The sequence below is a fragment of the Ptychodera flava genome, chromosome 4 (assembly GCF_041260155.1).
Source record: "Ptychodera flava strain L36383 chromosome 4, AS_Pfla_20210202, whole genome shotgun sequence".
Lineage (NCBI taxonomy): Eukaryota > Metazoa > Hemichordata > Enteropneusta > Ptychoderidae > Ptychodera > Ptychodera flava.
The window spans coordinates 40,976,609-41,003,749 of record NC_091931.1 but is presented as its reverse complement, the minus strand read 5'-3'; the positions used below and the strand labels follow the sequence as shown (position 1 = coordinate 41,003,749).

General features: G+C 37.2%; 2 protein-coding genes across 3 annotated transcripts; one reads left to right on the top strand and one right to left on the bottom strand.

The window, feature by feature from the left end:
* Nucleotides 1-746: 746 nt before the first annotated feature.
* On the bottom strand, nt 747-7,107 carry LOC139131774 (malignant T-cell-amplified sequence 1-A-like). Its single transcript, XM_070698038.1, has 6 exons — nt 6,999-7,107; nt 4,757-4,909; nt 3,668-3,765; nt 3,211-3,344; nt 2,496-2,563; nt 747-1,654 (listed from the first exon to the last, which is right to left on the bottom strand). The coding sequence occupies exons 1-6, from the start codon at nt 7,007-7,009 to the stop codon at nt 1,579-1,581; spliced, it is 540 nt and encodes a 179-aa protein (XP_070554139.1). The 5' UTR covers nt 7,010-7,107; the 3' UTR covers nt 747-1,578.
* Nucleotides 7,045-26,253, top strand: LOC139131772 (CWF19-like protein 2). 2 transcript variants are annotated; one of them, XM_070698035.1, is made up of 15 exons: nt 7,045-7,222; nt 7,717-7,821; nt 8,314-8,424; nt 9,412-9,546; nt 10,316-10,435; nt 12,238-12,450; nt 17,792-18,700; nt 19,007-19,234; nt 20,089-20,229; nt 21,403-21,615; nt 22,007-22,123; nt 23,066-23,221; nt 23,588-23,668; nt 24,439-24,540; nt 25,161-26,253. In XM_070698035.1, the coding sequence occupies exons 1-15, from the start codon at nt 7,133-7,135 to the stop codon at nt 25,305-25,307; spliced, it is 2,868 nt and encodes a 955-aa protein (XP_070554136.1). In that variant the 5' UTR covers nt 7,045-7,132; the 3' UTR covers nt 25,308-26,253. The 2 variants fall into 2 exon arrangements, with proteins under 2 accessions (XP_070554136.1, XP_070554137.1); XM_070698036.1 differs by lacking the exon at nt 7,045-7,222 and adding an exon at nt 7,360-7,484.
* Nucleotides 26,254-27,141: the final 888 nt, after the last annotated feature.

Genomic DNA, 27,141 nt, shown 5'->3' with positions numbered 1-27,141 from the left:
AACATTGAGCTAACATTGAGTACAAGTCTACCAGATTTGTAAATTTGTTGAAAGTGTGACATGGTGCACTGTCCCTGTTCTATGGATTGACAGAGAGTAAATGGTTTGCGAGATGAAAGTAGCGCGTCAAAGAGGGTGGCAAAAGCTTGACTTTGTCTGTCTCTTTATGGTGCATTCAGAGGGCCATAATAATATATCGGAGAGTAGATATGCAAAACCCTGTGCACTTACAGATGTTGGCAATGCAAGCTTCCGATATTCTTAATATTGAAAATTTGCAAAATTTATGGTTGTGTGAAGGGGCTAGCTAGTGCAGCAACTGAATGTCTTTGATCTTTGATTCTTTGATGTTTGATTCCTCAGAATGAAATTACAACCAGACTCCTGGACATCTCTCAAAGATTACATCTGTTTGAGGCTTACAATTTTCATTTAAAAAACTGTAGGATTGGCTGCACTTGTGTATTGTGTACATTTTTCAGCTTGATTTTCAAGTGAACAGAAAACAATGTTTATCACATGACATGCAGATTTAAATTGGCAAGATTGAAACCAGTGGGGGACAAAGGAAGGGTTGACATAACTCACAAACTTGTATACAAATCACGTCTTATACATCGGCAGAACAGAAATACTGTCACTCTCATGACCAATACTCTGGTACAAGCCTTCATTTATAGTATATTGGCATACACTGGAAATGAGGTGTGAGCAATGCAGTGACAAAATATGATGACAAGTGATCATACATGGTGTGGATATTTATTAAAATTTTCCTTGGATACAACGTTCACATTGCCAGCTTTTTCAATTTGCATTGGCCTACACAGTGGGCACGGCTCCCCGCATTGAGGATGTGGTTTGGTTGAAATGTACAGAGTTCAACCATGATTTTGAAGCATCCAATGTGAATTCAAAACAAGTAAATACTTTCACATTTGTACACAAGAGTCAAAGTTGATTTTGCTGAGGCTATTCTGAAATCAGGTGTCAAAACTACATATCTGAGCATATCTGACAAACTGCTTGAACAACAATTGGCTTGGTTGAATTGGCCTGCCTGCTTGCTTGCATAATCTGGTGAAAACTTACACACTTCCTGCTGTCAAAGTTGTAGAATACTAAAAAAAAATTACAAAAGTCATGGGAATTGAAGAAATGTTCTGTATGTTAACAAAGATTCACATTACTTGAAGTATCGATAGCAACAAGGTTTGCACAGAAATTTGCTTAAATGTAGCAACAGAAAATGTTTGGCTTGATTATGAATGAAGAATGAATGTCAATTGAGGAGGCAAATGACTTTCATAAAGTTTAAAGCTCCTCTTTTACAGTAGAAGAGAGCGTGGCCATCATGTTGAAACGTCTGTACAGCAAAATGAGATTGCAGAATTTCTCATGCTGAAAACTACATAGTTGAACTTGATCATCAGTAACAGCTAAAAGGTACATAAATATTGAGCATTTTGTTGAAAGTTTCACTTGTCACAGTTGCACTGCTGACTATTGTGTCCACATGAGCTTCTTGCCAGTCAGGATGGATGCTGCTGGAAGTCAAGGAAGTTTCCCCGGAAGCAGTTATGGTTTGACATGCCATAGGCCATCATTCAGATAGTGGATATTGTCTACACCAATACCTTTGTTGATTTGTTTGCTGCAAAGAATGGGGAAATGTAGTATTCAGTGTACAGAAATGAAGGTCATCGGTGCAGCAAATCAAGGTCATTGATAAAGCAGACCAAGGTCATTAATGTAGCAAATCAAGGTCAATGATGTAGCAATCAAGGTCATTGGTGAAGTATATCTATTCAGCATTTGAGGATCTTTGAACAAGTATCAATGAAACTTATAGCTGCATTGTTGTGTCCTTTGCTGATTCTAGACATTCTTCATACAGGTACATGATAGTATTCTCAGCTGACAATATTAATTAGTGGTCTGGGCAAAACTACGATAGTACCTGACTGAAGACTGCTGCACTTACTCCCTATTTTGTTGTCACAAAGTTCATGTCACTATACTATTGCTTGAATGATATTTCATTTTGTCATGACCTACTTTGACTTCATGTATGGCACATAGTACCATTGCATGGCTGCACAGATTAAGTGTTACTGCACTATGGAGGTTGCTAAACTTTGCTGAGATAAACGACAAGGTATAGAGATGCTGCTAGCGAGTAAATTGTGACTGTCATATATTCATATGTGAGGAGAGGTGTCCTTCAAGCAATTTGCATTTTAAGGGTGAATAGGTAGTTAAAATGGAAAACTGGCACTGCCATGCAATTTACCCGTCCAATTGCAGTATATACCATGGTCTGATCTCTTTGAAAGTAAAATGAATGTTTTAGTACATATTCACATTCTATCTTGATCAAGGCAATCCAAAGGTCAAATCAAGAGATTCTAATGATGTATCATCAGAACAGTGTCACTGTAAAACAATGTTGGACTGGGACTGTACTATTGGTAAACAGAAATTGTTTGACTTACATTTTATCGGCAGACATTTTCATCACACCGATGGCAAGTGCATGTTTTTTACCCTCTGCCATGATTGCCTGTAAAGAATACTTATCAAGGAATAAATAACATTTAGGAAATGACTTCATCATAGGTCAGTCTTGAAATAAGAAATTTTTATGTGCACAATCAGTAGAAGCGCCCTCACAAGTCTAAGTTTGTGACTGCGTTCACTCAGATTTGTTTCCACACAATGCAGTCTATTCATTGACATGGAACCCATCACAAGTATCATCAGTAACCACAATCAAATGCATCACTAATTTACCGTTGAACTAAACTTCAAACATTGGGAAATACTAACTTTGGCATGCTCAGATGTACATTCAAAATTTGTTCCTAACTGTATGTCTGTACTTATTTCTGGTAATTCTGAATGTCAACCCATTTATACAAGTGGGCACATGCTATACTGCAGGTGTACTGAGATTATCTGACTGTACTTGTGTCAAAATATAATTCATGTACATGAAAGTAGCTGTGAAACTTCTCATGCCCTTGTAAGTCAACCCAATCAGGGGATTTTCTATGCCACAAAAGGTAAAGAAGTTAAAACATCTCAAACATTGTAAATTTTGTTAGAAATTCTCCAAATGTAACACAGACATAGAGTAATAGCTGAGGATGATTTAAATGAGGGGAAATTCTGTAATGAGAATGAATTTTAACATTTGATTAAGGATACCACTACTGTCTCCTCTTCTGCTGGTTGAAGGGTTGCACCTGGTGAGGTCAACCCAGGACACATGATGTTGGCACCGCTGAGGATGAAACGTATTGCACCTCTGTCAACTCTCTGGTGTGGTAATATCGTCGGATCTGAAACAGTAATCATAATCAGTAAACAAGTCTTGACAATTGATGGTCTACTGCAAATTACTGACTCGTAATTTGAATTACAGTTGCTGTGTTTGCGTTTATGCAAGAAGCATGGCAGTGATTGTTCTGAAGTGGTAACTGACAGCAAGTTTAGAGGATTATTGTGATGATAAAAAGGGTATTCGCCCTGGAATAATTTTGAAAAAGCTGCACATGAATCTTGTATGTATGAATCTACCTTTTAACACTGAAAAAAATACTCTAATCAGATGAAACATCACACACAACATGAAGGTAATGCTACCCTTAATATCATGACTTACATTTATGTAGTAGTCTGAGTGTGGGATAGTAAGGTCCATCTCTTTGTCTAAAAAACACTGCCTCATTTCCAGTAACAAATATTTCTATATGGTCATGGCTAAAAACAAACAAAATATTGAGATATGAAATTCCGGAAAAAGACTGTGAAGAGTAAGAAAACCTGATATAACACAGCTTTGAAAGATTTTTAGTGACATAATATTTGTAACAAAATATCTCAACATTGATTGCAGTACAATTAATTTCACTTGAAAAAAAGTAGATTTGAAGTCAAGGAAATAACAATGAAATCACTTTGACTGAAAGAAAAGGAAAATAGTAGAGAACTCCAACTGTTTGGTGACAGCATCTGATAATATCTGATTAAGGCCCATTATTCAAACATGAAAACTATCATCAAAGTAGGAAAAAAGATGATCTGATGAGTATATTTTGGTCCTGTAAAGTAATGAATTATGTTTTTTTGGCAGTGCTGTTTATCATATGCCAAATCTCTTTCAGTATCAATGACAATGGATCTGCCCCTTTTAAAGTTTGTGTGGCATGCGTGTTTTGGCACGTGTGTAGACTGAGCAACTACATTCAAGAAGTGACGGCCCCATAAAGGGAGGGCATCAAAAGGATGCAGTGACTTTGTAACACATACAAAAGTGGCAATGTTGTCTTTATTTACTGTTCAAAGTGCACAGCTGTATTCCGACAAATCTACCTATGAGAGCTAAATCTATAGACTACAGTAAGCTTTCATTGGACATCATTTCATAGGGAACAACTACTTACTGGATAGACCAGTAGATCTTCAGAGGGGAAGCATCAGAATGCCAACATAGTATTTTTTGTTCCAAGATTTGATATATTCAAATTTGCATTCAACTTTTTTCTTTGGATGACAGTTATGGTCCAATATTTTTGCAAAAGCAGCCTGGCTGCAAATTTTTGCAATTTTTGCTCTACAGATTTCCCTCCAATATCGACCATCCCTCCTCAAAATATTTAATAGTCTACCCTTGACTTGCACCAAGGAGGTAGGAAGGGTTCCTACCTCCTTAGTTGTATGGATTTTTATTTACCTTTACTTTGCTACTTACCATTTGATAACTTTAAGAGGTTCTTTCTTGGGTAATATCTGCGTAATGTAGGGCTCTATATTTGGATAGTGATCGACTAAATTCTTTTTCAGGTTTTTCTGTACAGATGACTTCAGTGGGGTTACCCCTGACACCTGTTCTTTTGGATCAAATCTATGAAATGAAGATACAAAGAACATAATGAATCTGAATGGTGATTGAACTATGAAGATATGGAAACGCTACCATAGAGTTCGGGTACCTAACCCCCCTCCCCCCAAATGTTTCATCCAGGATGGAATAAACAAGGGGGATTTCCCCCTTTACCAGAAATTTAGGGGGGGGGGGGGATTTCACCGAGTCATTGTGTCCTTCTTGTATCTCTAAGGTGTGACTGGCACCATTTCATTGGGGGGGGGGGGGGGGGGGCTGATCCCCCCTTGACAAATTACTAGGGGATGCCAACATGTCAACAGAGGAGGAATTTCCCAATCCCCATATCCAGATGAAACACTGCCCCCACCCCCATGTATTAATTGCAAATCACCTTGCTGTTTCATGAATTCATAAAATTCGACAATAATGCACGACTTTCGAGACTGACTTGATCGTGTACGTATATACGACTGGTCCCTCTCTCGACGGCATTCCAGTTCACTCCACTGTCTCGTAGGCATTCTAGGGACTGGTCAGTTTCTTCAGCCTGGGGGGGGCCGGTGGATTCATGGGGGGGTCACCCTGTTTTTGACTTGGTGATAGGGGGGTCACCATGTTTTTGAAATGCCCAATAGGGGGGGTCAGTGTGTTTTTGAATTTTGACACAGGCTCATCATTGCCTAAAATGCTAGTGTCAGCCACAAAATTCATCATTCAGTTGTATTTTTCGGCGCGCCCTTCGGGCGCGTAACTTTAATAATCAGTCATATTTTTCAGCACGCCCAACTTTAACATATCAAGCATACATACATCAGAGATATCTGTATGTTCAATATTTTTCAGCGTGCTCTTCAAGCTCATTACTTTAATATATCATACATCTTTCAGCATGCCCTTCAGGTGCATGACTTTAATATACAAGGCATATATATCAGAGATATCAGGATGTTTCATATTTTTTGGCGCGCCCTTCGGGCGCGCCATACTTTCAGAGATATCTTGATGTTTGCTAAGTGAAAATGTACCATTATGAAATCTGCATTTCATATGAAAAGGATGACAAATTCCTGATACTTTTCTGTTCTCTCTGTGAGAATTCAGTATGACAAAGCAACATGCACAAATATTTCACAATATATATTTGATACAGTGACTTATTTTAGAGATAGAAAATGACAAGATATCTTTCCTTCTCATTGATGCAATTATTTTCCTTTGTTTCATAGGTTTTCTGTAGAAAGATGCTTTTTTATGAACAAAATAACAGTTAAAAAAGGCAGTTTTTGTCATTATTAGCTGTGCTTTTATGGTTTCAATGTTACACAAGAAAAGGTCCTCTCAGACACTGTACACATTAGATTTGGCTAAAAAAGCTCTCTATGGCTCCTCAGTAGATTTAATTGGATGGTTGGCAAGTCTTAACACCCATCAAAGTTTTGATTCACTGCTTTTTCCTCTTTGATATTAATGATTGACATCCATTTCTGTACAACAGTTCAGGACATCTGGTTAAGCAGAGAAAGTGTGAAATACATTCACAGCTCATTCAAAATACAGCTCATTCAAAATGTACTGTATTTAAACTTTAAGATTGACACTTTGAAATTCCTATCTTACAACTGACATGTCAACAATTTCACTAAAACATAGAATGACTATTTAAAATATAAATATATGTAAAATGTAAAATATAATATATATATATATATATATATATATATATATATATATATATATAATTTATGTCCATCTTTTGTTTTACCTTTGTCGCGCCGGGGGGGGGGGGGGGGGGGGGGTCACCTGTTTTAGAATTTGGAATAGGGGGTCACCCTGTTTTCAAAATTTGGAATAGGGGGGGTCAGCCACTTTTTGACGTCGGCAAAAAATAATCCCCCCCCCCCCCCCCCCCCCCCCCCAGGCCGAAGAAACTGACCAGTCCCCTAGTACACTCAAGACAGAGTACAGTTGGGAAGCCGAACCTGAATAACAATTTCATGAATCAGTCATTCTTCAGTGGACGATTTATCAATGTTAGCATGTCAAGGAATTGTTGTGACCTTTTGTAAAATAGCGGGAATTCGATTATTGATGAAATGCGTCTACTTACTTTTTGAACATGCTGTTTCTTCCCCAGACTCTGGAAACTGAGTCACAACATGTATAGGGTACCCTTTAGTGGCTGAAATGATGACTGGCCAATTGTCGTAAATACAACCGTCAACCCTTTACGGCAAAACTAATATGGCTGCCCCCATAAATTTCGAAAGTTCGTGGAAGAAAGAAAAACAACGCCAGGAGCTGAGGGAAGCAAGACATCTAGTGTTAGAAAAAGTTGGTATTAGACATCTGTTGGTATTTTGCTTTTAAATGAAATAACTTAGAAGATCCTGGACCGAAAGTCACTCCCAAAATTTAAATTTCAAGCGGCGCATCCTGGCCATCTCGCCCGCGCTACTCCTCTGCTCGTTGTACTGTAGGTCGAGATTTTGCTTGAGGTTTTGGGTTGGACCGCAAAATGTGCCGTCCAACCCAAGCTTGGCCGTACATAGAGTTAACCGAACACCTGTTGTTCAAATCTGCTGATGTAGTTACAGTGAGTAAAATGGCATTGGCATCAGTATGAAGGCAGTTCTGCATTCCGTGAAACATCACATTTGGCTGTCAGACTGTTGCCTGCAGATATACGAACATTGAATATTCATAAGATAGCAACATCCTCTCAAAGCCATCAACCTGGAAATTTGTATCTTTAGGAGGGCATCCTGACGGTACTTCTCGCATGTTAGATTTTCAGTTTAATTTCTGACATCGTTTACATATTCCAGGCAAAGGCAAAATATGAAGAACGTGAACGCAAGAAAGAAGAAGCCAGTCAGAGAGGGGATGATGTATGGATGCTACCATCTGTCAACAAACGGATAGATGCTGAGGTTTGTAGCTCAGCGTGTGTTAGGCCCAATGTCACAATCTCTGTTATACTACAAATAGAATGTACAGAGAAAATTGGCGACCAAAGAGGTTACATTCAAGAAATTTTGAAATAAATCTCTAGATACAACAAAGAATTACCATATTAAATGATGATTTTACATGTATTCCATGAATGTGATTATTATTATCTCAGATTAATAAGAAGTCTGTCACCATCTATGTAAATTCAAGATTTTGTACAGTGGTCGTATTGTTATCCTCCTCTCAATCATCTGAAAATTGCTTCATGTGCAAAAAATGTCAGTAATTTCAAAATTATTATATCAAAATCCAATTTGAAAGAGGAGTTGCAGGGTGTAATAACACCAGCATATTCAACAGAGAGGGCATCATGGGAGCTCAGGGCTCATTCAATTCAGTCTGACCAATATGGTAACATTTTTTCACAGAAATTTTATGTACTTTTATGTGTTTCTTTTCTTCAATTTCAGAAAGAAAGAGTTAAAGCGAAAAAGCACAAAAAAGAGAAGAAACATAAAAAACACAAAAAACACAAGAAACAGAAGTCTAGACACAGTGACACTGGGGAAAACTCATCTTCCGTAAGTCGTCTTGCCGTTGTGCAATGTTCAACTAATAGTCACACATCTTGGGAAAATCCAGATGGTGCCATATTATAATGTTCTGAGGAAAGATCACATCTTTACTTTATAGAATTTACTGGTAAATTTAGAAATATAAATCAAAACAGGCCACCAACTGAGAATCGTTTCATGCTAAAACAAATTAATTCAGGGTAAATTGAGTTGGTGAGAGGCTTTGAACTGTTTCTTCAAAAGACATGTTCTCATTGGCCATTGCCTGTAGATTTGACTTTCAAGTACAAATCATTTTCAGTACATCATTCTACTGGTCAAAGGTCACTTACTCCAACGATACAAATAGCAGTTTTTCTGCCATGTAATTTTCAATTTGTAATTCTTTGTGTTCAAGCATTTTGGCAATTACTCGTTGAATCACAAGATTTCAAGTGTAGAAAACTTGATTTATCAGAAAGTTACATCACTTTATGCAGATTCAGCATGATGAAGTTTGAACGGTAGCAAAATACACAATACACACAAATTATGCATCATTGTGATGCACAAAAGAGAATATTCAAGTTTGCTTATAGTTAGACTGTACTCTGTAGCTATGCTAGGTGTTAGTAGCTGTCTAGCCAGGCATCTTTATTTTCTATGCAGAACTCAATTTTTGGATCATGCTGTATTGTCAGGCAGCATTGACTCCATAATTCTACAATGTTTCCGTTACTACAAAAAATAATTAATTATATGCTTTGCAGACAGTAATAATGTAACATTTAAAAAGTATCCAGACAAAAACAAAAATCAAGATTGTATTACTGAAAGGAGTTTAGAAAATCAACAAGACTTCTGCTTTCATAATATCTTTGATGTATTCAATAAACACATGTAAGTCCATATTGTAGAGTCTGTTGATAAGACTGATTGAAAATGTTACTTCATCATTTGTGATCTGTTCTGAATTTCACCGCATTCCTAATCCATCTACAATTTCACACACAGGATTCTGAAGTTGAAGATCAATGGGTGGAAAAAGTGGCTGCTGGGGAGACTGAAGAAGACTCAGTCACTGCCTCCCCTGCTGGTCCTCCTATCAAAGGCCCCTCATTACCACCTCCTGAATCGCAGGAACAAAAGGTAACTGTTAAATCTGGCTGGAGTGAAAAATTTGCATAGATTCAGAAATCCTACTAAATATACTTTTGAATTGTTGAATAACATTATATTATGTTTATCTATTCAGTTCAAGTATAAAGTTTTGATTTCTGGAATAGGTCATCATTTCTCCAAAATCAAATCAAGAAACTTGAAATCTCTGTATTAGTTTAATCATTCAACCCCTTTTCCCAGAGTAGCGGACCAACTTAGCCGTACAAAACAAGGGAATAGGGTCAAATCATAGTGGTGAAGGGGTTAAAGCTATAGATAGATCATTATGATGGTAAAATGAGTTTTTTTCCAGAGGTTTCTGAGTATCTCCGTAATATTTTGAAAAGACTGTCTACTGATGAAAACATCTTAACATTACGGTACTTGTATATTTGTGCCACTGAAAATTAAAGTCATCATCTCTGCTTTACCAAAAGCTCACATTTTTGCCCAAGGTAACTTTTTAAAGCAAGAGGAATCAGGGTCAGTTTTAACATGCTGTTGCAGCGAATCAAACTGCAGGAAATTTGTTGGTATTTGTAAATCACTTTTTTCGGCAAAACAGCAAATAAAGAAAGGTTGGGAACACATGCATTATTTTGTACTTTTCCCCACTACAGTTAAAAAGTCAGGATTTAGTCTATAGGGATACAGTTGTTTTTCAGTAAAACTTAGTGAAATAATTGTACTTCATAATTCTTCATGCAGTTAGTCCACAGTGTATATCTTTGTAACACCATGTTTCAATCATTTTCAGCGAGCTGACTGGATGGAGAAGGACCCTTTCTCTTTTGCCACATATACCCGGGATGATCTCAGAAAACACAAACGAGAGGACAAAGAAAAACAAGACAAGTGGAAAGAAGTTCTTGAAAAAGTCAGTCAACAACATTTGCTCTTTTGCCAGCATGGGAAATTTCATTTACTTTTCAATAATAGATATGGCCCACAAGGAAAATTTCAACACTGGTTGTTTGTGCTGGTTTACTGGTATTCAATTTGCCAATAACATCCTCTGTTCCCATGCACACACGTTTTGATTACAAAATCATCAGAGCGTAAAGTTGTATGTTTTGATGATAATCATGATGCAAAACTTATGTGATACATGTAGATGACAAACATATTTCTATATATCGTAGCTGTACTGTAGAAAAGATAGTTACTGGTCTGTTGAAGAGCAGTAATTGCAACTCCTATACGATACGTCAGTATGTGGCATGATCTGCCATAAGTGATATACTGTGTATAATATGCTATGATAGATATGCTATGATAGACATGTTGTGTGATATACTGTGTGTGATATGCTATGTAAGATATGCTGCTGTATGTGTGATATGCTATGTAAGATATGCTACTGTATGTGTGATATGCTATGTGCAGTATGCTGTGTGTGATGTGCTGTGTGGAATATGCTTTGTAAGATATGCTGTGTGTGATAGGATATGTAAGATATGGTGTGTGTGATATGCTATGTGCAGTATGCTGTGTGTGATATACTATGTAAGATATGCTACTGTGTATGTGGTAGGCTATGTGTAGTATGCTGTGTGTCATATGCTATGTAAGATATGTGTGTGATATGCTATTTATTTATTTATTCATTTATTTGAATCAGGCTCTAGGCCCATAGAAAATACCATAAAATAAAGAAAATATAACAGATACACACAAAATCAACTATACTGGAAAAAAACTTCAGTATAAAATAGTTCTCCAGTGCCTGCACTGTAGTGAGTCAATATATGTACAAGCATAAATAGTCTTAATATAAGAATTCTGAGATCTCTTAATTCTGTTCATAAAGTTAAAAGTGTTTTTACGCAGTAACTCGCCAAAAGACAATACATCATAGACAACAAACATGGTACTAATACTACAACGTCTTGACAGATTAAAAAGTCGTCTGAAACAATTATTATATGCCACTCGAATTTTCGTTAGAGAGCGTTTTGTAAAGGTGGACCAAAGCTGGCAGCAGTATAAATTTGAGCAAAATAATTTAAATAATCTGGTTTTCACCTGTATAGAACAGTAAGCAAACTTCCTGAAAAGAAAGTTACCACGAATATACAATAGCCGCATTTGTCTTTTAATGTCATCGTCATCGTTGAAAGAGCTAATTATAAAGACACCCAAATACTTGTACAAGTGGACAAAAGAAAGCTTCATACCACTAAGACAGATTTCAGGCATATTGATAAGTTTAAAACTATCGGGCATTACAATCATACAGACAGTTTTCTTTTGATTATAAATGATATCATGTTCAGCACCGTAAACCTCACAAATAAGAATAAGTTTTTGCAGGCCCTTGCTTGTCGGGCAAAAGATAACTAAATCATCAGCGTAACAAATATGATGACTAGTAAGTCTTCTACCACCAAAAGACAGCCAACATTACAACTGGATAAATTAGAGCTAAGTTCATCAGTGTAAACATTGAAGAAAAGTGGCGAGAGAATGTGTAGTATGCTGTATGTGATATGCTATGACAGATATACTGTGTGATTCTCTATGATAGATATGCTATGTAGATGTCAGTTTTGATGTGCGATATGTGAATCATCAGTAGATTGATGGAAAACTATGACCAATAAATTAATTTGACAGATCTTAAAACCGTTTGTCAAAGCAGACGGTTTAATATATATCCAATCTTTTCTCCATTGGCAGCCTGGAATGAGTACCCGGGAACTGAATCCATTCTGGAAAGATGGTGGAATGGGACTGCCATCAGAGAAACCAGGCACGACAAAGAAGTCCATTTCTGTCCCTGGAATAGGAGATGGAGGACTGTCATGGTTGAAGAAGGCTTATGAAAGGGCTTGTGAAGAAGCTGAGGAAAAAGGACTATCTTTAGAAGAGGTTATGGCGTACAGATATGGGGTAAGGTCATAGCTTATAGATATCACAGGGTCCGGCGAGCAATATTCGTCTAGAAATTATGAATATGATCAATAAATGTCTTGTATTAAACTTTTTTTCATTATACAAGCCTTACCTGTGTCTAGTGTGTGCCTATTACTTTACCCTAGCTATCTCTGTATAGTATTTCAAAGAAAACAGTCTATATCTGTTAATTGCCCTCCCTAATCCCCTTCATTATTTGTTCTGCCGATTGCCACGCGGGGGCTTATCGCCCTGACCAAATACCTCGTTAGCAGCTCATAAGGTAGTCCGTCTACTACCTTATGAGCTGCTAACGAGGTATTTGGTCAGGGCGATAAGCCCCCGCGTTGGCGATCGGCAGAACAAATTAATGAAGGGGATTAGGGAGGGCAATTAACAGATATAGACTGTTTTCTTTGAAATACTATACAGATACTATGTTCAGACAGGGAAAATTGAAACGCTTCTGCAACACTATTTGTGATTTGTAAACACAGGGGATTAATAGATTGAGTCCGCTTGCGTCCACATACACACAAAATTAAGCCATTGTTTTGATGTTTAAGACGTCTTAATGCGCCCTTTCGAGTTCAAAAGGTGTGTATTGCCAAGCATTGTTTGTAACAAGATGGCTGAAATGGACGACGTCGTACTGGCTGCAAAGAATGTGAAAGAGGCTCCCACCTAACTATCCAAAATGTTTTTGTGTCGAGTTTGTGTTTTATTCGTTTCTAAAATGTGTTCCTACATTCTTATCCGATTGTTTGTGTTAATAAAAATGTTTGTTTTGCCTCGCCATAAGCTTTCCACACACAAACAAAACATTACCGTCCACACTAATCCAAACTTCCCTATAAATATCCAAGGCGAAACAAACATTTTTATTAACACAAACAATCGGATAAGAATGTAGGAACACATTTTTGAAACGAATCAAACACAAACTTAATGACTCAATCGAATATTTTTGTTCCCAATTAATAAATCATAGACAATCTCAATTCTCGGTTTATGGCAATTTTTGTCGACTGATAAAAGTCTTTTCATCTTCAACATTCCATTCTAATTTCACCTACGGTATATAATATCCTAACCTCCTGTGACTTTCCTTCTAAACGTTGATTTGCTTTGTGCACCAAAGAGATGCTGTATTTTATGCCAAACGATGAAAAAATATGTGAAGAAATAACCATGTATCAGTCAGTACGGCAGGCGAAACCCGGACGGCCATACCGATGGGGACAGAGCAGAGTAGATCGAAACGCAAACGGGGTGTTATTATAGGAAAGGCGGTGACTTATTTTAAAGCTGAATAAAATGCTGTCTCTCATTGTGTAAGTCTGTTGATCGAAATATATATTTTGTTCCCAGTTGATTAATCATGGGGGATGGCAGTCTCGATCTCCCCTTATTGGTTCGATATTTACTGACTCGTTCCCTCTCATTTTTGTCAATCAATGAAAGCATTTTCGTCTTCCATATTCAATATTACTTTGACCGATGTTACATCCTGACCTATACTGTCATTAGTTTTGACCAACGTACAAAGACATTGCCCATGCGTCCGGCTGATGAGATGTTTTGCAAAACGGTGAAGAAATGGGGGCCCGGGAGACATCGATGTCAGTCTTTCCGGACTGTTTACATGTTGCTAATAGGGGATATCAAAGGAGATGAATCAGTTAGTTGAATAAAACATAACTTTTCGGACTTATTTTATGTCAATTTTGTCAATGTCGGACTTTTGATTCAAGAGAAACCAGAATCACCTACAGAGATGTCTGTATTAAACACGGACGCACAATTGGGAATAGTTTGTTATGCTACTGTCGGTCTCAGTCGTGGTGTCTCTCCCATAAATTTCGAAGCTATAGGTCTACACTTGTCGTTTCGATTCACAGGTAGCGGTACACCGATGACCAGATATTGTACCGTTCTTAAAACTAGTCTAAGCAATTTTACGACACTGCACTATTTGCCATCGTGTCTCCCCGTGAACGTCCTTGAACCTATGGACGTGACCATTGTTTTACATTTTCGATGTCTGTGTATCGTCTACACCGAAGTCATATCCGAAAGAGTATAATCAGTTCGCGACCGCGTAAACCTCTCTCTCCCCTCTCTCTCTCCGGCATTTCAATGTTTATATTGTCGACATTTATATATCAGTCTGAAGTTTCAGGTCACTGCTCATTGCAAGTAGTTGATGTCAATTTTTCCGTATCGGGCATGGTCTCTATCATCACTCTAATTGTTAGTGTTTTCCTGTTATATTCCATATCAAACTCAAACACAACGTGAACAACGCTGATAATATATTGCATATTTCGTATCGAAAACCGGTAAAGTTCGTAACTGGTGACATGTCACGCCCTGGAGAAAGTTCATCACCATCGATCGAATGTCCGTGGCGCTTTTGATTCCAAATAGACATATTGAAATGCACAGGGAACTTCGCGGTATGGCAATTATATGAACTTTACCTTGAAGAAAGTCTGTGACTTTAAACTGGCCGTACAACCAACAATAAACATGACGGAGCAATGATACCAATTTCAGAGACTTCGATTTTTTTTTCATTGCGACCTCGACCGCTGGTGAGAGCGAGTCGTCTATTTTTTTCCCACTGGCTATTTGGCTTTGAATTTTCAATAGCCATCTTGCGCTAAGTTAAAGCTAAAAACAAGACGGGCGTTCTTGTAAAGCAATAAGCCTTTTGAATATGAAAAATCGGACTCTGAACCTCAACACGCAGCTTGAAAGTTGTTCTCCGAATCAGGACAGGGACATCGGTGAGGCCGCATTTCACGTAGTAGCTATGGAAACTGACGGCTCTGTCTATGGTTCGTTGTAAGAAACCATGCGATGTACGCTCCCTTGGGCCGTTGAATTTCGCCGTATCGCCTCTACAGACTACACCGTCTATTACCTAACCATGCTATTAAACAATCACACGATAGTTCAGTAACATATATCTTCATTAATCTACCGATCATCCACCGTCGAACACTTCGAAAACAATGGTCGCGGTCACGGATTCAAGGACGTTCACAAGAAGAAATTAAGTGGCGCGCAGAATTATTTTTACTGGTTTTGAGAACTTCTAAAATAACTTGTAATCTGTATATCTTCACACATCGAACCGATATTGTATACCTATCACCGTCGAGAACCGATATTGTATACCTATCACCGTCGAAGTTTATGTCTTTCACTGTAGAGTTCTTTTTATCCAAAACACATATTCAGAAGAGTCCCACAGAGCAGTCAAATGAAAGGATAATTGCTTCAAGCGAATGAAATTGCACGAAAGAATGAAAATCAACAGCACACCATGGACGTGATTTAAAACAATAGAGCTTGTGAATAGGACTATTTGAGTAAAAAGTGCCGTTTTTCTCGCAATTTTAGCAACTGTAACGACCCTTTATTCTTTAATACTTTCCATAATTGAATTAAACTAGTTTAGGGCTTATACACACAGTGTACACTGATGTACAGAACTTTAAAAAGTATTCTGCTGGTAACGAACAGGGGTTTACACTCTAATGGGCGCAGTAAAACAATGGTCATGTCCAAAGATTCAAGGACGTTCACGGGGAGACACGATGGCAAATAGTGCAGTGTCGTAAAATTGCTTAGACTAGTTTCAAGAACAGTACAATATCTATCGGTGTACCGCTACCTGTGAATCGAAACGACAAGTGTAGACCTATAGCTTCGAAATTTTATGGGAGAGACACCACGACTGAGACCGACAGTAGCATAACAAACTATTCCCAATTGTTCGTCGTGTTTAATACAGACATCTCTGTAGGTGATTCTGGTTTCTCTTGAATCAAAAGTCCGACATTGACAAAATTGACATAAAATAAGTCCGAAAAGTTATGTTTATTCAACTAACTGATTCATCTCCTTGATATCCCCTATTAGCTACATGTAAACAGTCCGGAAAGACTGACATCGATGTCTCCCGGGCCCCCATTTCTTCACCGTTTTGCAAAACATCTCATCAGCCGGACGCATGGGCAATATCTTTGTACGTTGGTCAAAACTAATGACAGTATAGGTCAGGATGTAACATCGGTCAAAGTAATATTGAATATGGAAGACGAAAATGCTTTCATTGATTGACAAAAATGAGAGGGAACGAGTCAGTAAATATCGAACCAATAAGGGGAGATCGAGACTGCCATCCCCCATGATTAATCAACTGGGAACAAAATATATATTTCGATCAACAGACTTACACAACCAGAGACAGCATTTTATTCAGCTGTAAAATAGTCACCGCCTGTCCTATAATAACACCCCGTTTGCGTTTCGATCTACTCTGCTCTGTCTCCAATCGGTATGGCCGTCCGGGTTTCGCCTGCCGTACTGACTGATACATGGTTATTTCTTCACATATTTTTTCATCGTTTGGCATAAAATACAGCATCTCTTTGGTGCACAAGGCAAATCAACGTTTAGAAGGAAAGTCACAGGAGGTTAGGATATTATATACCGTAGGTGAAATTAGAATGGAATGTTGAAGATGAAAAGACTTTTATCAGTCGACAAAAATTGCCATAAACCGAGAATTGAGATTGTCTATATGATTTATTAATTGGGAACAAAAATATTCGATTGAGTCATTAAGTTTGTGTTTGATTCGTTTTAAAATGTGTCCTACATTCTTATCCGATTGTTTGTGTTAATAAAAATGTTTGTTTCGCCCCGGATATTTGTAGGGAAGTTTGGATTAGTGTGGACGGTAATGTTTTGTTTGTGTGAGGAAAGCTTATGGCGAGGCGAAACAAACATTTTTATTAACACAAACAATCGATAAGAATGTAGGAACACAATTTAGAAACGAATAAAACACAAACTCGACACAAAACATTTTGGATAGTTCGGTGGGGAGCCTCTTTCACATTCTTTACAGCCAGTACGACGTCGTTCGTTTCAGCCATCTTGTTATGCAGTATGCTTGGCCATACACACCTTTTGAACTCGAGAGGGCGCATTAAGACGTCTTAAATATCAAAACAATGGCTTAATTTTGTGAGTATGGACACGAGCGGACCCAAACTATTAATCCCCTGTGTTTACAAATCACAAATAAAGTCGCTGAAACGTTTCAATTTTTGCCTGTATGAACGAAGTATGAAACAGATCTCAGAGAGACACACAAGACAGTCTCGACACAGGGGAAATAATTGGACAGACAGACAAGGAGTGAAACTGGTGGGTGAGGAAAGCAAGAATTTTGTTGGTGGTTTACGTGAGGACGCACTGGATGATGTGTTGATAGAAGCAATTTATTTCGATATAATATTTTCCTTTTCTTTGCCAGTCACTGGAGAAATTTCAAGCAATGATGAAGGCTGCCAAGGAATCTGCCTCAAAATGCAAAGAAAAGGAAGGTGAAAGGTCACATGATAGATATGGAGACAGAGGTGACAGATACAGGGGTACAGACAGGGGTACAGATAGAGAGAGAGAAAGGGGTTCAAATAGGGATCCAGAGAGGTATAGACACAGAGACAGGGATATGGATGGAACCACAGAAAGAAGCAGCAGAGACAGTGACAGATATAGAGAAAGAGATAGTGACAGATACAGAAATAATGACAGAGGCAATGATAGATATAAATCAAGAGAAAGTGACGAATACAAAGATAGAGGAGATCAGAGATATACAAGCAGTCATCGGAGTGGACGTACAGATGATGAAGACAGATCTCCAAGGCGAGAAAAGGAATCTTCAGGTGAAAGATCCAAGGACTCTAGAAGATACTCTAAAGACTCTAGTAAGAGTCAGTCTTCAAGTTCAAGTGGGGGACTGCTGAGTTCCTTCGGTAAAAAGTTTATGAGACCCTCTGATTCCATTGAAGAGACAGAACGAGTCAGGCCTTCCTCAAGTAGAGGCAGTTTTGCAAGGGACTCTGATGTGCCTCGTTGGAAAAACAAAGCGTTTATCAAACCATCCGAAGATGGGGAATCTACACACAGATCTAGTTCAGGATCAGGACGAAATTCCAATGATGTTCCCGCATGGAAAAAAACAAGCAAGGTGTCTCCTTCAAGACAAGAGCATGGCAACAGGAGTGAGAGTGACAAATCAGACTCAGCAAGTGAGAGTTCTGCGTCATCCTCCGAGTCAGAAGAGGAGAGAGCGCCCTCGCCCATCAAAGTACTGACAGAGAAAGAAATGAATGAACTGGGAGCAAAACTGGTCCGGGCAGAGCTGATGGGAGATGAGGTGAGAAGCAGTATACAGGTAGAAAAGTGTTGATGACGACGCAAACACTGATGCAATTTAACAGTATGTAGGATCAATAATTCATTTAATGGCTCCACATTCTAACAGATTTGGCAGTCAACATATCGACATTCACTGAAAGGGACTTAAGCTGTAATTTGTGGTATTATTTTTCATCATTTTTTAAAGTTAAGACAGGCACAGGACTGAATGGCAAGTTTTTCAAGTTTTCCCTCAGATTTAGAACATCCCTATGGAATTGCTGTAATACACAGAATGCTATTGTTTGGTTTGATCTCTTCTCAGGAAACTGTTTCCAAAATCAAATCACAAATGGATTCTTCAAGAAAGGCCAAAGAGACACATGAACGGGAAATGGCGGTGTTGAAGTCACTGAAAAGGAAGACTGAAAACAGCGATGAAGAAGAAGAAGAAAGTGAATTGGTTTTGAGTCGAATGGATAAAAGTGGACAGAGTTGGCCGGTGGAACAGACTGTTGAAAGAGAAACAGGGAAAAAGAGAAGAAGAAAGAAGGTAAGCGTAGGTTTTAGAAACGTTTTACTTTATTTCGAAATGATGTGATCCTTTGACGGAGAATCTCCAGTACAGACTGATATGCAAATGAGTAAAGTAGATGGTCAAACAGTTAACCTAATAAACTAATTAATGGCTGTACTACTATCATTGTCAAAATGTTCAAATTGCAAAGCTTTCTAAGTGTAGTAAAAGGTGAAAATTTCTGTAATTTCTTCTTAATTTTGGCGGTATTATCACACATTGTTCAACTGGAAGAACACTGTCATTAATGGTGGTATTTTAATTGTTTAGTTTTTTAGGTAAAGAATTGATAAAGTCCAATCTAATAGACTTGTCATACTTATTAAGTTTACTGATTGTAAAGTCATAGTAAATTTCTTAGGTAAAAATGGAAAATGAAATCATGGCTGAAGAACAGATGGTGAAAAATTTCAAAATTGGCTCATTTTACAAACGCTACAAAATTCTCAATAGCATAACAGTGATAACACCAAAGCTTTGACAAACAGTTACTCTACCCCAGAGCAGAGTAACCATCCTTAACAACATTCAAGTGGAATCATACACCATACAGCAAATGTGTCCATGTAAAACGTGGTATAAATGATAAATGGTCAAGTGTAGGCTCACAGTTATTTACAGATGTGATGTGAATAATTTCACAATAAAAAGACATAAAATTTGAGAATATACAATAAAATAAAATTGCTAACTATCTGACAACAACTCATGCTTCTCCATGGCTGACTATAATGTATTCAAAACAAGAGACAAAAAGAATCATAATTGTTGCTTAGATAGAAACTCTGAAATTAACCTGACATTCCACTCATTCTGTACATTCGTTGAAGGTTGCAACTCACGATGCAGGCGGACAAAGGGAGCGTTACTTTGCTGATGATGACAGGTATGATTTGAAGAAAATGGTGCAGAGAGAGAGGATGAGTACAGCTGAAGATCAAAACTCAATGTTTTCAAGGTTGGCTGGCAGGGTAAGTACATGGTTGTGTTTGTTCCTGTTCAGTCATACCAATGTTATATGTTGTACACTAAAGATGTACAACTTTCTTTGTGTCTAACCTTACCATAAAGTGTCTGGTGTAAACACATTTACATTGTTTGTATACTTACATGTAAATATATATATATATATATATATATATATATATATATATATATATATATATATATATATATATATATATATATATATATATATATATATATATATATATAAATATATGAAATATATTACTTAAGTTTCATGAGTCTATCTGAGGATTGCAAGATGCATGAAACTTAAGTAATAGATTTAATTACTTTGTACTTGAAGTAATCTGTTTATTTATAACGCTCTGCTTTTTGCATTGAGCACTGCAATTTCCCACGAGGACATCTGTATACTTCGAGATATATATATATATATATATATATATATATATATATATATATATATATATATATATATATATATATATATATATATACACACATTGTGTGTATACTTATATATGTATATGAGTCTCAGTCTTTATACATGTAATTTCTTTTGTTTTTGTCTCAAATTAATCATCTACCTGTGCATTTCATAATAATACTTTTGTGCAAGATAAATGTCACTCTTAGTTCACACTTTATAGTCTTCATCATTCAGTGTATGCCTTTTGCTGGTAAGAAGACTAAACACAAATGTTCCATTATTGCTGATTGAAGCCTAGGAGCGATAACATGAATGTCCACCGTTCTTGATTCCTGTGTTGGATTTTTATCCCCAATAAATCAAGCCACTGTCTCAAGGAAGGAATTTTCCCGGCTATGTAGACCTTATACAGGTTTTTGTGTCTGAAACTGGCATTTACTCTTAAAATGGTGACACATATATCTCACTGCAGACTAAAAACATATTGATGGACATCTGTAACTCCCTGACTTAGGCATTCCCTACCATCTGGCATTGCAGGACATTAGGCATGCATTCGCTGTTAACAGCTGTAGGCATAAACTGAAAAACTTTTTGTTTACCAAAACACTCAAGTATATTGACTTCCATGCCCCTGAAAGAAAATTGATTATTGATTTTAGCATATTGTAAATATTTTTGACTGACTGATAAAGAAAATTCAGCCTATGTTCTCCTTTGCCATCATGTATATTCTGTCTTGCAGGCCACTGAGAAGTTAGACGGCGATAACTACACGCTGGATGACATGTTTGTGTCTAAAGCTTCTAAACAGATGTCTGAGGCTGAGATGCAGGAACGTGATCGAGCCAAAGCTATTGCGCAACAGAAACGACAAAACGAACAGATTGACAAATGTCTTTATTGCTTTGGCAACAAAGCAATGCCAAAACACCTGATAATTGCCATCGGTCTGAAGGTTAGAATGTATTTGTAGTTATAACAAACAATTTTGCAAGATCTATAAGTAAACATCCTCAGAACTACATTTTGACAAAATTAACACTTCTGGACCCTAAGCAAAGCATCATGCAATGTCTGTTTGCGACATGCATGGGAATCACAAAAATGTCTCCATAGTGAGATTTAGATGTCTAAGAGGTGTTATTGACTAAAATGTATATTGAAATGATAACAAAAGTTTGCTTGAAATTCTACTTTCATTTGCTGAGCTACATTTCATCAGTTTGTAACCATGTTAGTCACTAAACGGACTACCATAATCTGAAATCATAATTTTGGCAGCAACGTGTAGAATGAGATGTCCAGAAGTGTGACACCACTGTAAACTGGAACTTTCCATTCTGCAGGTGTACCTGTGTCTTCCCAGCAAGCAGTCGTTGACAGAAGGTCATTGTTTTATCATACCAATGCAACACAGCACGTCAGCTACTTTGATTGATGAAGATGTGTGGAGTGAAGTCAAGGTAACAAATGTCCTATCCACGGTATTTTCTCTCCTTGGTTAAAATGCTCCTCAGTTCTAATTTTTGCAAGCTAATGGTCATGGATATTGGCTAATAGTATCAAATACTGACCCCTTTCTAATATTCATTTCCTAGCCACAGGCAGATCCCCCTTCAGCCAAACATGTTAGATTTTAAAATTGATTTGATACATGCAGGTGCATAACCTAATGGTGCATGAGTGATCACACTGCTTTGAGGGGCAACGCGTGAAATGGAATTCATCCCGGAAAAAAGATGTGCATAAGTTTTCCACATTCAGTGACCAACCATACCAGGGCAGTGATAGAATTTCTTGGATCTACCTTGGATTTGATTTGAAACACACATGTGGCCTTAAGCTTCCAAAGTAGAATCCAAATTTGTCAGTGGAATTTTGGAACCACATTTGTTTCAAATGCAAGTTCAATAATAGGTCAATAATAAGGAATTCATGTATATACCATGTGCTGATGCCCCTTCTCAGAAAATTCCATGGTAAGAACAAACCATTGAATCTGAACCATACCCCAGATGGATGGCATGTATACATATGATTGATTATGTTGAGTGCACATAAGCCTCTTTGATATATTCATTAAATAGAATTTCCCATTAGCCAATAGGATTGAACCCTAGACAGCAGGGGGGAAGACCTCTCCACCTCTTCCGTTTATGAACATGTTAGTATACCAAATGATAACTACATTATCTTGCTCGGAGGTATAATATTGATGGCACATTCTCAGTATGTGCTCTCATTTTGATAAGATTTCAACTGGCATTGTTGTGGAGGAGGAGAAAGAAGTATAAGATATTACATCACAATGTCAATGTATGGCCGTTTGTCTCAATGTATCTGGTCTCACAGCAGTCAATGCATCCTTGAACTAGTTGTTATATCAGATCGTTTTTTTCTAACAGATTTTCCGCAAAGGTTTGACAAAAATGTTTGAAGAACAAGAGCAGGACACTGTCTTCCTGGAAACTTTCATGAATCCCAGGTCACACAGACACATGGTTATTGAGTGTATTCCTGTACCAAAGGAAGAAGGTGATATGGCGCCCATTTATTTCAAGGTAAAAATTCAGCATTCATCATGCCATGTGTTTAGTAGTAATCATGATGATTTATTGACTATCTACTTGACCATATCAGAGAAGATTTGAAGTTTGCAAGTCTTTTCTTTCATAGTCAAATAAAAATAAATGTAATTGAGGTTACAGTAATTGAGAGACTGTCAAAATATTTTGCTGTGGTTAGAGTGAAAGAACCAGGATGGTGTAGCCAACATAAATGCTATTTACATTTTTGCTGTTCTGTTTTGTCAAATGTTCATTTAATGATTGAACAAGTTCAAAAATATTTTGTTTAGTCTCACAGTTTCAGCCTAACAGTTTTCAATTAGAATGCTTCTCAAGTATTTTATGACAAATCTATTACAGAAAGCCATTATGGAATCAGAGAGTGAGTGGGCCCAGAATAAGAAACTTGTGGACACAAGACAGAAAGACATCCGCAGATCTGTGAGTAGAATGTACAAAATCCTCTTTCTACCAGACTCTATAGACAAACCATAGAAATAAACACAACTTGGGAGAAAGAGGAATAAACTTGTTGATGAAGATGTACACTTGGACTCAATGTCATTATTAGTCTCTTATCATACATAATGGTTCTTCAGACTGTGCATACTCTGAAATAACACAAGGGAAATCACAGACAATATTGTGTTTTGGAATGCAAGGGTAATATGCTTGATCCTGTAAAAACCTATTGCAGATCAAACATTTCCCAGAATTTACATCTCTGCTTTGTGATAATGAAGCTAAAAATTATGCTTTAATTAAATTGGGTGCTGTAGTGCCATTGGGCTGAGAACATATCATAGCCAAGTTATTGTCCAATGGATTGCCACAGCTACCTATTCCATATATTCTTTTCCTTACATTCATTATGCTGCAAATCCAGGGTTCTTCATGAGTAGAGTTACCGACCATTCCTTTGCAGTTTTATTGCAATTCAGAATAACCAGAAGCAAAAGAGTCGTGAATTGAGAGACTTGTAATTTGAAACCGTCTACAAAATTACATGATGAAGTGTTTCCTTATAGATAAGTAATGTCAAATGCTGTGTGCAAAATAAAACAAAATGAAAACTAACAGAACAAAGCAAAATTAGTTTACTGAAACAGCATCGTTGCTTGCTCTATATTAACGATTGTATAATTACTGCAACTTCCTAATTGGCAGCGCAATCCGCTAAGTTTATCTATGATTACAATGCCATCTTACAGATACCAAAGGGATTGCCATACTTCAGTGTGGAGTTTGGACTGGGAGGTGGCTTTGCACATGTCATTGAAGATAACCAGACTTTTCCACATTATTTTGGAAAGGTAGGTTCATGAAACCCTTTTACCACCATGGTTTAGCCTAAATTCATTGTTATCAAAGTTAACTGAGGACCTGTTTACTTTGAATTAAGGGTGAACAGATCTAAGCACAATTTCTTTGTCATCATATTTTACCAAAGGCATTTATGCATTCTGAGAGCAATGATACCATCAGATGATAAAAATAGATCATTCTCCAGTCAATTACATCGTTGCAAATTTGAAATGCCCCATTTTTATTAGGACATCATAACTTCCAGTCACCAAGAAATATCTGTATTTCACAGATTTCAATATTGATTAGAAATTATTCTCAGTATTTAATTTTTTCACAGTAGTATACTAGGGTATAGCTTTGTGTTATTTCTCCAATTAAATACCAAAAGACTCAAAGTTTGTGTCTTGTTAATATCATCCAAGGTTGTCACATATTGAACATAGAGGGCGCCCAAAATTATACCCATCAGCTCTGTGATAAATCAGACTTTGTTGATTTATATGTAAACAATTATAGCTTGCATTATTGATGATTGCCCAAAAGTTTGACCTACCATAAATCACTCAATAGTAAAATTCACAATGTAAGTAATCAACCTGGTTTATTTTGCCCTGAACATTGACAGGAAGTCATCGGTGGTATGCTTGACCTGGAGCCAAGGCGGTGGAGAAATCCGCCAAAACAAAGTTTTGAAGATCACAGGCAGAAAGTACTGAAGTTTGCGGAATGGTGGAAACCTTATGATTGGACTCAAAAAATTGACAGAGATTAAAAAGTTAAAGGCCCAGTAACTGTAACTTTTGACATTCTTTTCAGATTGTTGTTGTAGCATGTGTCAGCTACAGGTTTCTTGGTATACTTTCCATAGCATGCTGAAGTACCTGGTATCCAGCTTGTCACATTGACTGTATATGCGTGTCCTGTATTGTTAGTGTTGATAATTAAACCCAGGTCAACAACAATAATGCATGTCGCACACTGACATGCCGCAATAACAATCCAAGTACCGGGTATTTCAAAATGCTATAGGAAGTAAATAAAAAAACTGTAGGTGATACATGGAACAAAAACGCTGGAAAAAAATTATCCAGTTTACTGTAGCTGTAACGTGTAATATAATTAGGATGATTGAATTTTCTTGGCATTTCCATCCACCACTTGATGCTTTGTTGGCGTAACCAGAGACCTATTCATCTGTAATATCAACAGGTATACCCTTGAAGTTGGCGAGTCACTTCCTATATGCAGATACATTTGTTTCATCTTTGCAGTACTGAGTTGAATAACTGTGATAATTGAACATGTGTAGGCGATTATTGTCAGAAGTCTACTATCATCCTTGTAAATAACGTAAATCAGATACTTGACCAACATTATTACTTCTGAGATACACAATCTCTGTATGCAGGACTTGACAATCTCGCATACTCATACTTCACCATACTTCAGTCTTGAGAATAACTCTTACTTATGTAAAATACATAATGTAAAGAGGTGGCAATTTTATTCATCTGGCATCTGCCTTATGTTTTGTCCATTGTAATTATTAAGTAAGGAAAAATTCCACCGCCGTCATAATTCTGTTTAACTCATTTGAAATAAACGAGTAGTTTTCTGCCTTCAGAATATACACCATCAAGCAAAACCCAAGTAATTGTTATTTGTAAATATTCTCGTTTACTTTGTAAGCAATAAACATTAAGTACATCACATTTAAATTTCAGTTTCATGTTTTGTGATCTACTCACAGACGTATGTCATTTTCCTAATAAAATTATATCGAAAGAAAGGAAAAATTTAGAAAGAAAGAGTGTGTGTAATACCACAATGGTGTCCTCCCTCATTTCTTTGTATATACCTCAAACCATATCATATTTAACAGTGGGGTTGTCCACAATATTAGTACAGAATTGGTTCTCCCAGTCATCCTACTGTATTTCCCATCTCAGAGATCCAACCTTCCCACAGATTTGAAATGGTTTCGTCCAACCCCATTTAATGGTTGACTCACTCTGTGCACAGGGAAACAGGGTGAAAAGCTTAACCTCTCAACCTCTCCTCCTACCCCCAATGCCCGATTCCCTGTTTATAAACAGGTCCACAATCAATATTGATAATATTGGGTTTACGCCAAACCACGGTGGTTAAAGGGTGAGATGACATCTTTTAAAAGATAAATGAAGCTTTTATCAATCATAGGATCACAAAGAAATGTTAATTGCTGTAGGTTTTTAGACCATCAAATATAATCTTGATCAAGACTGTACTATGCCCACCATTTATAGGACACTGTTGTTCTGTATTGGAAACATGTAAATATTTATGTGAACCAGTGGAAAATACACTCACAGTATATTTATTGAAACAACCGTGAGTTAAGGTCTGCTGATATCGGAGTGCATATATACTTCAAGAGGAAGTCTGTCAGAATCGTTTGACATTTGGCATTTGCAAATACATGTAACCATGCTCTCATGCCAAAACATCTGTACGTGATGCATTTAACTCAACAGGGTAGATTCGTTCTGGTTGACTGTAAAGTGCCCTCATCTAAGAGGTGTCCTGATGCGCCTGAACTTGCAGGAAGTAGGCTAACCTTATGCATG

Excerpts from the sequence above, each read along its gene's own strand:
- LOC139131774 (XM_070698038.1), bottom strand. Across the intron at positions 3,766-4,756 it reads CCTCTTAAAGTTATCAAATG|CCATGACCATATAGAAATAT; the intron begins GTAAGTAGCAAA and ends GTTTGTTTTTAG. Across the intron at positions 3,345-3,667 it reads ACTCAGACTACTACATAAAT|ATCCGACGATATTACCACAC; the intron begins GTAAGTCATGAT and ends TTACTGTTTCAG.
- LOC139131772 (XM_070698035.1), top strand. The coding sequence starts at position 7,133 with ATGGCTGCCCCCATAAATTTCGAAAGTTCGTGGAAGAAAGAAAAACAA. Across the intron at positions 12,451-17,791 it reads TTATGGCGTACAGATATGGG|TCACTGGAGAAATTTCAAGC; the intron begins GTAAGGTCATAG and ends TTTCTTTGCCAG. Across the intron at positions 22,124-23,065 it reads ATGTGTGGAGTGAAGTCAAG|ATTTTCCGCAAAGGTTTGAC; the intron begins GTAACAAATGTC and ends TTTTTCTAACAG.